The 13,762-nt window shown below is 38.0% G+C and overlaps 2 protein-coding genes across 4 annotated transcripts in view; one reads left to right on the forward strand and one right to left on the reverse strand.

Moving 5' to 3' along the window:
- The window catches only part of ubxn6 (UBX domain protein 6), a 42,463-nt gene extending 34,267 nt beyond the window's left edge, over positions 1-8,196 (forward strand). Inside the window, exons 10-11 of one of the 2 annotated variants that reach the window (XM_060846358.1) lie at positions 3,201-3,346; positions 5,095-8,195. In XM_060846358.1, the coding sequence (XP_060702341.1) occupies positions 3,201-3,346; positions 5,095-5,220 (272 nt within the window). In that variant the 3' untranslated portion in view covers positions 5,221-8,195. Of the gene's footprint in view, positions 1-3,200; positions 3,347-5,094 lie in introns of both variants that reach the window. The other variant, XM_060846359.1, reaches the window with a different exon arrangement.
- Positions 8,197-9,988: 1,792 nt separating this feature from the next.
- The window catches only part of chaf1a (chromatin assembly factor 1, subunit A (p150)), a 40,354-nt gene continuing 36,580 nt past the window's right edge, over positions 9,989-13,762 (reverse strand). For both annotated transcript variants that reach the window (XM_060846452.1, XM_060846453.1), the window contains 2 exons: positions 11,476-11,584; positions 9,989-10,663 (listed from right to left, as the gene is read on the reverse strand). In XM_060846452.1, the coding sequence (XP_060702435.1) occupies positions 10,416-10,663; positions 11,476-11,584 (357 nt within the window). In that variant the 3' untranslated portion in view covers positions 9,989-10,415. The remainder of the gene's footprint in view (positions 10,664-11,475; positions 11,585-13,762) is intronic.

The following is a 13,762-nucleotide window of genomic DNA, read 5'->3' on the forward strand; positions in this document are numbered from 1 at the left end:
GGTCTTGTAGAAACATAAACTCTAACAGGACTAGACAAGATAAATGTGGGAAGAATGTTCCTGAGAACCAGGGTCACAGTTTAAGGATATGGGCTTTTCAGACTGACATGAGAAATTTCTTCACGCAGAGTGTGGTGAGCGTTTGGGATGCTCTGCCAAGAAAGGTATTGAAGTCAAAACATTGTTTTCAAAAAGAATTGGATCTCGTTCCTAAGGTTAAAGGGTATGGAGTGAAGTTGGAATAGGATAGCAAATTGAATGATGAACCATGACCGTATTGAATTCCGCACAGGATTGAAGAGTCAATTGGCTTACTCCTGCTCACTTTTTTTTTTCTGTGTATGTTTCTGTGAAATGCCATGAAGGTTCATTCAAGTGATGAAAGGATTGCCCTTTCAGGAGAGAGTGATTTTTACAAGACCTGTGTTTGTCGCCAACTTTAGGAAATGAAACATTATTCATTTGAAAGATGTTACCTTTCTAAGGGGCCTGACTGGGGAGGTGATGACAAGATGTTTTCTCAGCCTGAATAACTGAGAGCATGGGATCTCAACCTTAGAAAAAGACTATTTAGTGCTGGATGGGAACTTTCTTCAATTGCTTAGAAAGGCTAATTTTGACAGTATTAGGTAAGAACTGTCAAAAGTTGATTGGGGGCAGATGTTCATAGGTAAAGGGATGGCTGGAAAATGGGAAGCCTTCAGGAATGAGATCACAAGAATCCAGAGAAAGTATATTCCTGTCAGGGTGAAAGGAAAGGCTGGTAGGGAATATAGGATGACTATATAGGGAATGCTGGATGACTAAAGAAATTGAGGGTTTGGTTAAGAAAAAGAAGGAAGCATATGTCAAGTATAGACAGGATAGATCGTGTGAATATAAAGCAAGTAGGAGTATATTTAAGAGGTAAATCGGGAGCACAAAACGGGGACTTGTGATAGCTTTGGCAAATAGAATTAAGGACAATCCAAAGGGTTTTTACAAATATATTAAGGACAAAAGGGTAACTAGAGAGAGAATAGGGCCCCTCAAAGATCAGCATGGCGGCCTTTGTGTGGAGCCACAGAAAATGGGAGAGATACTAAATGAATATTTTGCATCAGTATTTACTGTGGAGAAAGATATGGAAGATATAGACTGTAGGGAAATAGATGGTGACATCTTGCAAAATGTCCACATTACAGGGGAGCAAGTGTTGGATGTCTTGAATCAGTTAAAGGTGGATAAATCCCCAGGACCTGATAGGTATGCCCTAGACCTCTGTGGGAAGCTAGAGAAGTGATTGCTGGGCCTCTTGCTGAGATATTTGTATCATCGATAGTCACAGGTGAGGTGCTAGAAGACTTGGAGGTTGGCTAACGTGCCACTGTTTAAGAAGGGTGGTAAAGACAAACCAGGGAATTATAGACCAGTGAGCCTGATGTCAGTGGTGGGCAAGTTGTTGGAGGGAATCCTGAGGGACAGGATGTACATGTATTTGGAAAGGCAAGGACTGATTTGGGATAGTCAACATGGCTTTGTGCGTGGGAAATCCTGTCTCAAACTTGATTTGAGTTTTCTGAAGAAGTAATGAAGAGGATTGATGAGGGCAGATCTATATGGACTTCAGTAAAGCGTTTGACAAGGTTCCCATGGGAGACCAGTGAGCAAGGTTAGATCTCACAGAATAAAGGGAAAACTAGCCATTTTGATACAGAACAGGCTCAAAGGTAGAAGATGGTTGGTGGTGGAGGGTCATTTTTCAGACTGGAGGCCTGTGACCAGTGGAGTGCCACAAGGATCGGTGCTGGGTTCACTACTTTGTCATTTACATAAATGATTTGGATGTGAGCATAAGAGGTACAGTTAGTAAGTTTACAAATGATACCAAAATTGGAGGTGTAGTGGAAGTGAAGAAGGTTACCTCAGATGACAATAGATGAGCCAATGGGCTGAGAAGTTGCAGATAGAGTTTAATTCAGATAAATGCAAGGTAATGCATTTTGGGAAAGCAAATATTAGCAGGACTTATACACCTTTAATGGTAAGGTCCCAGGGAGTGTTGCTGAACAACGAGACCTGACAGTGCAGTTTCATAGCTCCATGAAAGTAGAGTCGCAGGTAGATAGGATAGTGAAGAAGGCGTTTGGTCAGAGTATTGAATATAGGATTTGGGAGGTCCTGTTGCGGCTATACAGGACATTGGTTAGGCCACTGTTGGAATATTGCGTGCAATTCTGGTCTCGTTCCTATTGGAAAGATGTTGTGTAATTTGAAAGGGTTCAGAAAAGATTTACAAGGATGTTGCCAGGGTTGGAGGACTTGAGCTATAGGGAGAGGTTGAACAGGCTGGGCCTGTTTTTCCCTGGAGCGTCAGAGGCTGAGGGGTGACCTTATAGAAGCTTATAAAATCATGAGGGGCATGGATAGGATAAATAGATAAAGTCTTTTCCCTGGGGTCAAGGAGTCCAGAGTGCATAGATTTAGGGTGAGAGGGGAAAGATATAAAAGAGACCTAAAGGGCAACGTTTTCACAGAGGGTGGTACGTGTATGGAATGAGCTGCCAGAGGAAGTGGTGGAGGCTGGTACAATTGCAACATTTAAGATGCATTTGGATGGGTATATGAATAGGAAGGGTTTGGAGGGATATGGGCTGGGTACTGGCAGGTGGGACTGATATCTGATCGGCATGGATAGGTTGGACCAAAGGGTCTGTTTCCATGCTGTACATCTCTATGACTCTAAAACTGTGAATATTCAGTCGTTGAGTATATTCAAGATGTGTTCTAAAGGATTTTGGGTATGAGAATAGCTCACAAAGGAACATCTGAGATCCGTCACAATCTTACTGAATGGTGGCGTAGTCTCCGGGGACCAAATGACTTTGTTCAGTTCCTATTTTGTATGTTCTTCTTTACCCTATTACTGAATATTGCTAATAATCTAAATGAGCAGTGACAGGCTTGTTTCTCATTCCTGCATTGTTTGTGTGTGAAAAAGCAACATGCCTTTCTTAACATATCTGTTCCTTTGTTTAGACTTCAAAAAACATTTTCATATGAACCTATTTGAAACGCAAACAAATTTGAATAATCCCAACAGTTTGAGAAAATGAGACTGCAGTGAGGCTATCAAAATCTGTTAACTGTAGCTGAAATATGTAGAACATGTATATTTCTTTCTCGTTGGTAAATTTATTAACAGCATTTCTCCTTTTCAGGGACATTCTATGCTCGAGAGAGGGTGTTAGCTCTTCGTGAATTTATCCATAGTGTTCTGGATAAAGACTGGATTCCTTTTGAACTGATGGCTCCTGGAGGACAGAAACTAAAAGATGAAGCTGCAATGTTTATTGAAGTGGGACTGGTAAAACTGCTTTACAATTACATTTTCAGTTATTCAACTTTGTTTCTCCAATTTTTTTCCTTTAAGTTAGGGGTGAACATGTCTGCTTGCTCCTTGACTCTGCTATTGATGCTTGTTGAGAATAATAGCCAGAAGGAACACGAGACGATCTGTCTCCCTTGACTCTAACAGCAAAGAACCATCTGTCCTTTCAGTACACCAAAAATGTTTGAATTTCCTGTCTTCTGCAGAAAGAAGTGGGTTGGTGATTTCTCTTCAATATTCTCATTTTGTTTCCTATTTTGGGTATTTTCCTATGTAGACAATAGCAAATGCCAGGAGCACTAACAGGATTGTTTCATGTGCTTGAGTTCCGAGGGCATAAGACGAATGGTGAACATGCCAAAGGATTGAGCAATGAAATGATCAATACTGCAAGCACAGGTTTAATTAATGACCTTGACTAACTGTGAGAAGACAGAGTTGGGATAAGATGGTCATTTTGAGGATGGCAACCTGTAACTTGTGGAGTTCCATAGGGATCAGTGCTGCGGTCAGAATCATTTCCAATATACACCAAATATGTAGGTGAGAGAAGTGAATGTACTACTGCCACGTTTGCAGATGACCCAAATAGATGGGAAAGCAAGTAATAAAATGACAGTTTGAAAAATATAGCCAGCTGAGATAATTGGGCAAAAACTTAGATAGAAAACAAGTGAGAAACATGAAGTTATTCTGTTGGAAGAATCAAGGAACTGAATATTATTTCATTGCTGAAAGACTGCAGCAGGTTGCAGAGCAGAGGGATTTGAGAGTCCTTGTGCTCTCACCAAACAAAAGGTAGTTTCGATGTTCAGGTAACATGAAAGGCAAATGGAATATTGGCCTTCATTCAAAGGGAATGGACGACCAATATAAGGCTGTCTTGCTAAAATTACATAAGGTGCTAGTTGGATCACATCTAGAGTGACATCAGGAGTTTTGGTCCGCTTATCTGATGAAAGATATACTAACACCAGAGGCAGTCCAGAGAGAGTTCATGAGATGTACCAGACATGGAGGAGTTTTATTTTTGAGGACAGTTTGAGAAGTTTGGACATAGGAGTTTAAAACAATGAGAGGAGGCCTTAATGAGAAATAGATTCATTGGGGGCTTGAGAGAATAGATGCTGAAAGGTTGTTTCCGCTTGTGGGAGAGTCTTGGTTCAGGGGGCATCATCTCGAGAGCGAGTAATTGCCCGTTTAAAACAGGACACATTTTTTTCTGAGGGTAGTGAATCTTGGAAATTCTTTACAGTAGAGGCTGGGTCATCAAGTATATTCAATGTTTAAACAGCCAGATTTTATCAGTCAGGAAATCAAGAATTTGGGAAAAGGCAGGTAAGTTGATTTAATGATCTGAGGTCAGCCATATCTCTGAATGTGTCGCAGACTTGATGGGTGAAAGGCCTGAACCTCCTCCTATAGGTTACATTTTCTAATGCTACTTTCCAGTTGTTATGCCTGATCAGTGTTCCCTCTGTGCTATTAGTGGTCCATGCAACAGTTAGAGCAATTAAACAAATATAGCTTCTGATTCAACTTTTTTTTTCTTTGACAAATGCATTTCCAGTATCTCTGCTTTAACTTATCACCTGTTGTGTGTGCGACCTGCAAAATCTTTATCTAGTCACTACATAATACTCCCTCCTTTCTATAATCAAAAGTAGTCTGTCTCAAGACTCGTATTAAACTTTGTACAATGACATTTTCCCTGTTGTTTTCAGGTTCCTGCTGCTTTGTTGACCTTGACGTGGGATGCAGAGGTCCTAGCCAATCTTGAGGCTGCAGGGCAAAGCCACACTAGCATGCTAAAACAAGAACTGCTATCTAACATCCAAACACTTGCATAAGTAAAAAACAGACTTTGAATGCTCAGATAAATATTGTTTGTAAATGTATTTTGTATAACAAGTGGGTGTCCTGTTAATACCATATTAAATAGGAAGGGGAGAACAAAGAATATTTGGAGTATCTTGATTCAAGACAATTTAATGATGATACTTTGCTATATTAATACATCACACCATGCAGCAGTTAATGTTTCTTGAATCCAGGTTGCTTCTTGTGGCCTGCCCCTTTTTTAACGTTATACTTTTGGAAAGGGAAGAAAAACTGAAGGGGTTTGATCCCAGCTGTATGAGTGTTACAACAATTAGCAAAGATGACATTCAAATGATTCAGCTCATACTTGAGAAATTTCATATATGGAGTTTGAACTAATGTGAGAAAGAGCACACTTTTCAAGAACACAAGAACCTATTTGTAAAGAAGGCAGTGAGAAAGTATTTGAGAACATTGATTCAACCACTGCTGTTGAACTTGGTTTTGAATAGGATTTAGCCTTGGTGTTGGTTCTCCAGTAATGTTCTTTGCTTACTATAAGATACTGCTGTTGAGTAGCTTGAATATTTTCCACTGCCAATTTACCAACTGACCTCAGTCTCTGTTGTTCAGTTGATTATTTGAGATACTCTCCACACCATGAAGGCATTGTCACTTATATTCTGTAAAAGCAAAATAATGCAAATACTTCATCTGAAACCAACACTGAATGCTGAACTCAGTCTGGCAGCTTGTGGACACAAAGAGTTAACATTTCAAGTCCAATATGATTCATCTTCAGAAGACTGTCCACAGGTGTTGCCAGACCTGAATTTCTCCCAGCATTTTGTTTGTTCTGAACTCTGGTGTTGTAGTGTAGTAAATAGGTCTATTACGAAATACTGATTTCCCTTTTTGCAAGTGATAATCTAAGGTTCAGTTACTGTGAACACAGTAAATTTGAGTTGGTAGTGACATTGCTAAGGTGGAATTGTTATAGAAAAAGAAAAGTTTGGTGCAGTCTAATTGCTTTCCCATTGCTCACGTGCAGTTCACAAAAAATATACTGTACACCAGTTAGGGTGAAAGCATCTGTAAGCCATCAAGCAATGTCACTGGAAAGCTATGCAAAGACTCCAGCTGCATTGCATTGTTGTTATGATGTTTTTGTTTAGAAGTAGCTTGGGTTCTTCTTTATTTGCTTGCTGGATGGTCTAATGTGTATTCCTAGCATTTCCTCTTCTCGTTTGATTTGGAGAAATCAAGCCATCTTTAACTATTTATTTTGAGGATGAATGAAGCTATAATTTAAAAGCAAAACCTATTGTCTAAGTTTTCCCTGTAATTCATTCCCTCATTTCATCCTCTACAATATCGCTTAATCAATAGATTTGCTTGCAAATTGGTTTTGCTTGCCATACAGTAAGGTAACATTACTTATTTATTATGTAAATTTGATTTCTAAAAATGGGTTTAAGCTGTAATTTTATGAAATGATACTCATAGCTGAACATTCGAGGATGCTTTTAACAGAGGAGGCAGATGTACTCTAGATGTGATTAAATGCAATACTTTTGGATTGATAATTATATTAAAATATTTGCATTCATGACATCTGTTAGCACTTGCTAGTTGAATAGCTTGAGTACAATATCTATTGCATATCCAAGCTGCTGTAGAACGAAGCCATACACTATAGAAAAGGCATCAGCACATATTTCTGCTGAGCAATTTTTGAAGCATTACATTTAAACACTGATTGATTCATACTTTATTTTAAACAATATTTTAAACAAACACACTTGTAAATATATGCTTCTGATTTTTTAAAATACAATCGCATGCTGTTCTCAATCATCTGTTGACCATATCCAGTTGGAAATGCAGAAATCTGCAAGCATGATTCCAGCAGGGTTTTTTTAACCAGAATTGATTGCATGTTTAATTATACATAGTATGTCCAGTTTATCCAACACCTCAGCATCTCTTGAGTTTGTGGCAGTTTATTTGTTCTTACTATTTTGACTGCTGCATCTCCATACCACATATGGCATCAATGCAATGCATACATGCTGAGATGGGGAATAAGTACCGACCGATTGACCCTTCTCAACTGCTAAATTCAATGAGTTTGCTGCAGGTTGATTAATTTCTTTAATATGAACAGAAAATTGCATCTATTGTACGTTTGTATATACCAAAGCTATATCTCCTATTAGTGTTTGTATCGCTGTTCAGAATGATCTGATATTCAAAAATAAAACATCATTTCACTAAAGCACTAAAAGCTTTAGTTCCAATCAGTTTATTTATGCTTCACTTGCAAAGCACCATACTTGTGATATTAGATGTACACTGCCAAAGGCTTTACAGTATTACATTGAGCTTAATCCCAAATATAGTATCAGTCTGATGCACAGTGCAGTATTTTTTGATTCTTTTTCTTTCCTTGATGCTTATTCATAGTGGGTTACAGTTCCACAAATACTGACAGTTTACCAATACTGCAGGGTTTTGCGTAAGCATTTAACATTTTACTAAGTGTCCCACTTGAACCCATCGCTTTTCTTAGCCACTGTTTTGGGTCAGTGTTTTCTGAGATTTTAAAAAATTTCCTTAGCTTGGGTAATGAAGCTACTTAGTAACCTTGCAGCCAAGTCATGAGTTCATACTTGTATACATTACCAGTTGCCATCTGGCTTAGTTAACACAGTAGAATTCATGCTGTAAATACAACTTTAAGTTGTTTAAATGAGGTCATCTTGACTCAAGTTAGTGATTCATGATTGTTAAATGTCTCCATTCAATAACACCACACCTGAATTACTGTATTTTCCTGTAATTGTGCTCTAGAAAGATCTTATTTTGCAAGAACTAATCATTTTTGTACCCCATTCTCAATTAGTTATCTTGATGTATTTTAAGATTCAAAAAGACTTTTTAAAAACTGTACAGCTCAGAATGAAGCTCGAGTGGTTGAGGACATTAGTAATCAGTGCATGAAAACCTATCCTTGGTTTATATTTCATTTCAGTAATAAACTAATGTTTTCATTATTAGGTTCTATATGCTACAGATCCATGTTTTCATTCCTTCTGCACTTAACATAACATAAAATAAAATCTGATTGAAGATTTGTAGCTCGGGTATCCGTTGTTGTGGTTCTGCTCGCCGAGCTGGAAGTTTTTGCTGCAAACGTTTCGTTCCCTGGCTAGGGAACATCATCAGTGCTGTTGGAGCCTCATGTGAAGCACTGCTTTGATGTTTCTTCCGGTATTTATATTGGTTTGTTCTTGCCGTTTCCGGGTGTCAGTTTCAGCATACAAATCACTGCAGCTGAAACTGACACCCGGAAGCGGCAAGAACAAACCAATATAAATACCAGAAGGAACATCAAAGCAGCGCTTCACATGAGGCTCCAACAGCACTGATGATGTTCCCTAGCCAGGGAACGAAACGTTTGCAGCAAAAACTTCCAGCTCGGCGAGCAGAACCACAATAACAAAATTGATACAGCTTTAGTGTTTTAGAATGATGTCCTAAGGGCTCTTTGTGAATGTCAACTAAGGGGCTATCAGTGCCCTGGTGGAGAGCAGAGCTCTGCTGAGGGGGCAAGAACTACAAAGACATGCGCAAGAAGCTGTCCAGCATTAATTTTAATGATGGAAGACAATGGAGCAGCAATAGTAGGAGTTTCTGCAAGTAATTTGTGGGGCTAAGTAAAAACACATCCTCCCCTCAGTATGTTTCTTCTTCCCAGGGATGAGGCAACCATGCCTGACGTGGGAAGTCTGAGATAACAAGAACAAACCTTGCAAGAAGCCAGAGGATGGCAAAGCCTTTTTAAAACAAGCAGAAGACAACCTAAAAAGGGGCAGGGGGATAACATGAAAAATGAGGTTCAGCTAGAAAGTAACAAGATTGAGTTTTGTTTAGATATCTAAAGGAAGTGTTTATGCTATACCTCAGGAAAATGAGGCTGGATAAGTAGTAATGGGGACCAAAAGTGTTAGAGCAAGTGGATAAGTACTTTGCATCTGTTTTCACAGTAGAAAACATTAGCAAAATACCAGAGGTGAGTTTATCACCAAGAAGTTGCTGGAGAAGCTGAAAGGTCTGAAGATAGATAAATTAACTGGACCACATGCATTACATACTAGTTCTGAAGATGATAAGGGCATTAGTATTTCTAATCAGGCTTTATAGTAATGACAAATCTGATCATCTTTATGTACAAAGACACTAAACAAAAACAAATCAGATTGCTATAAACATCAATATTAGATTGAAATTAAACCGCCAAAAGAACAATGGTGAATTATCTAAAGTCTACAAATTAGTTTTCCATTTGATCTTATCCCTCAAAGCTGATGCAACAAGATCTTGCTTGTGAACAGTGGTTGATTTTAAAAAGTTTAGATACAAATACAAATCACTGAACACAAGGGCATAAGCTTTTTAAGAGAATTAAATTTCAAAAGCAATGTGCCAAGCTGACATCTCACCTTCAGTTATCTTTGGGTAGAATTAGCAGTGAGTTTGTATTTAAAAAAATTAAGTCTGTTCTACTACAACCATTTTAATAAAAAAATAACCCATATAAATCTGTTAAAGTAAAATTTCTCAGACTTATGAATACTAGAAGGATCAAGACAAGAGAAATAAACACGAAAATCAACAGCAAAAATATTCTGAAAAGACATCCATTATCTACAAATGAGTTAATTTCTCATGGCTGATGGTTGCAATTTTGAATAGCACTATAAAAATAAAAAGCAATATTATGTCAACCAAGCTGAAATAAATTGGAATGAAACAAGGATAGTATCGTTTAAGTGAGAGCTTCCAAAAGTGGGGATCATAACCTCATCAGGACACAAGCTGAAATTTAGGGTTCGCAAGCTCAGACAGCCATATTTTAAACCCCTTTCTCTTAGTGAGCTGTGAGGAGAGAAGCTGACCTAAGAGGTTGCAAAAAAAAAAACATTATACAAACATCTTTCACATTCTACAGTTACAAGTGTGTTTAGAGAAGCCAGTGATTTTACTTGCTTTAAATTATCAAGTTACAAACCTGTTGCAAAAGTGCCATTTTATTTATTTTTTTTACAGAACTTCAAGTATTAAGTCAATGTTTACGAAATGATACAGAAAAAGGTTTTAAAAAGTTTCTAAAAAGTAGACTACATACATACAGCTATTAGTATATATATCTTAAATCAATTCAGGGTCTGTTGGGAAGTTTGACAGCAGCATTTTCACAGGGTTCAATGTCCATCATCTCTTCAGTGGTCAGGTCTGAGCTTGGCTCTGTGGACTGCGCATCACCAGCTGCTAAACCACAACACAATATTACAGGGTTTGCCTCACTGCTGACCAGTCCAGAGCCAGATTTGTTTGGCATTTCCCCACTCTTTACCAATCCAGCGCATAAATCTGCAGCTTGCTCCTTATTCTCTGGGTGGGGAGAGGCTGTTGGAGGCAGATTGAGGGAATGAGGAACAGGTGAAAGTGACAAAATAAGCATTTCATTAATAAACAATCAAAATTATGGAAATTAGATATTCTTCAACAATGACTTGAAAATGTAATGCTCAAATGAACCAGGCAAGGGTTCAACAGTATAGTTGTAATTAATGATCTAATAACTTTACAACATGTTCACATTCCGCTGTGCAACATTCCAGTTCAGTTCATTATAGATTTTTAAATTTAATCAGTAACAATAGTGAACCACATTTGTGATTGAAATTGTCCTTGTGGGTGCAAATCTGCCATTTTTTACCCAGTTAAGTGTTACGACACCCAAACCACAGAAACATGTTTGACTTTAATCTCCCCATGCAAGTGTACCCAAAGCAGTGTCATCATTGCAGGTGCCACCTATGTTTCATGAAACAAAACTGATATTTGAAACCCAGTACCAAAGACCAACTTTGATATAATTGGAAAAGCAGTTGTGTTTAAAATAGTCAAAACCTAACATGACCTGGCAACAAGTTAAAAGTAGGTGATTGTTAAAGAGAGATAATAAAATAGAAAAAAAGTAGATAAACCAACTGCAGATACAAAACTGAGACAACCTTGCCACTAAGACTAAGACTGAGTCTGTAAATAATAGTAAAGATATGGGTATATGTTAAAGGGCACAAGGATGCATCACAATGTATACAGGTTTGTCTGCAACTAAAATGCTTAGTCCTCGTAAAACATTTTCAAATTGCTGCAGTGACCAATATGGAGAATAGAGGATATTTTACATTTAAAAAAAGTCAACTCTGTACCTTCTTTGTTTGGAGCAGGATTATTCGTGTGTACCTCAACAATTACGCAGTCTGCATCATCATCCTCTTCTGTATCTGCCTGAAAACCATCTGTCTCCATTACTTCAGCCTGGAAAACAAATGCACCACAAGGTTAATCTGTTCTTTCCATATTATCTCCAGTGTTATCTGAACATTGGCAAAAGAAATGCATCACAGAAACCAGATATAGGCTTCAAAGTACACTTTAATAAAAATCATAGCAAGGAGTGAAGAAAGTTAAACTGAAACATCTTATCTTGCTAACTCTGGTGGGAAAAAACAGCTGATCATTTTAATTACACTTAATATCTGACTGAAAATGCAATCGAGAGACAGATTGTTAACATTAAGGAGTGTTCCACAAGTTTTTATTTTGCTGCAAGTATTTCCTTCTTGCAACACTGAATGGAGAGAAAAAATATGCTTGGCATAATACAGTAAAATTCATTAAATTATTCAGGAGTTGCTGGTAAATCAAATGCCAGTTGCCCTTTACAGTTTGTGGTAATAGTAGAAATCAAAACCATGCTTTGATGTACACCACACCTTCAAGATTTGGAGTCTCTTCAACTCAAGATCAAACTCGTCACATTTTGAGCAGTCAATTAGACAAAGGTCTTAGTGGTCCATTCCATCAATACATATTTTCATATATCTTAAAGGTTTAGAAAATTATTAGACCATGGAAGAAAAAAAATCATTACAGAAATTGTGCAGTGATAACTCTCTTGAACTAAATAAACTTTTTTTTCTTTCCTCTTGTTGAGTATCACCAATTTCAAAACTCTTTTCCAACCTAATATTTAGACTCAAATTTTTCCATCATGAGAAAAGATGCATAAACAAGAATTTAATCTGATCTCATGTTTAGAAGTAAGAGTTTTCCAATCTTTAATGTTTGATTCATCACACATACCAGGGTACCATGAAAGTGTTATCTTTCACACTTTATAGGCAGATTGTTCTGTACAAGTGCATCAGGATAACAGAACGGAGTGCAGAATACAATGTTATAAATTTTGAGAAGGTGCACAGAGATTGGCATTAACATTAAAAGAAGTCCAGTCAGAAGTCTGATAACAGCAAAGAAGCTGTTCTTGAATGTATTTGTACATGTATACAAACTTTTCTATCTTCTGCCTGACAGAAAAAGTAGGAGAGAGTATAACCGGGATGGGAACGGTCTTTGATTATGTTGGTTGCTTTCCCGAGGCATCGAGAAGTATCGATGCAGTGAATGGATACGAGGCTGGTTTGTGTGATGGACTGGACTGTCTTCACTAACACTAGTTTATTTCAATTTTGGGAAGAGAAATTGCCTTATTGTGCTGTTTGATGTTTTCTATGATACCATCTATAAAAATTTGCGAGTGTTTCTCATAGAACCCCTACAGTGTGGAAATAGGCCATCTGGCCCAACAAATCCACATCGACCCTCTGAAGAGTATCCCACCCAGACCCATTCCCCTGCCTCTATTACCCTACATTTCCCCTAATGCACCGAGATGAGACATCCCTGAACAATATGGGCAATTTAGCATTGACAATTTATCTAACTTGCACATCTTTTGACTGTGGGAGGAAACATACCAAATTTCCATAGCTTCCCGAGGAATGCGAACTATTGCTATGCTTTCTTTGTTCGGATTAAGATCAATAAATTAGCAATAGTAGATTAGAGTACAATCAGAAATAGCTCGGAATTGAACTAAGCTGCAATTTTCCATCTTCACGGGTCAGGTACTGGCAGGTGGGACTAGACTGGGTTGGGATATCTGGTTGGCATGGACGAGTTGGACCAAAGGGTCTGTTTCCGTGCTATACATCTCTATGACTCTATGTCAAGATATTCCATGTTTTCACTGCAGGCTTCTTGGTCGTAAAATCAAGTCAGATTCAGATCCCACCAAAACATAAATCTGATTTATGATAAGTTTAGACAATCTTAATCTCTTGTCAATTCACAGTAATATTAACACAAGAGTACTCTGCCTTAGTCTCAGAAAAGGAAAAAAGGATGTGGGAAGGAAAAGGATTACCTAGCTAATACTGCAGGGATGTCTACAGTGTTGAGCAACAATCCTTCCCACAGTAACACACTATCATTTTTAGGAGTTCCTGTTGGTTGCAATGGGCTACAAATCCTTGATGGAGGTTCTACAATGAAGCAGGGGTCTTGGGATGTCCAAAAGCTTTTAAAATATACTAGTTAGAAGTTTTGAATCATCAACTGAACAAAATTCCAATGTTTCCTCCAGTGCACCAG

The sequence above is a fragment of the Hemiscyllium ocellatum genome, chromosome 28 (assembly GCF_020745735.1).
Source record: "Hemiscyllium ocellatum isolate sHemOce1 chromosome 28, sHemOce1.pat.X.cur, whole genome shotgun sequence".
Classification (NCBI taxonomy): Eukaryota; Metazoa; Chordata; class Chondrichthyes; order Orectolobiformes; family Hemiscylliidae; genus Hemiscyllium; species Hemiscyllium ocellatum.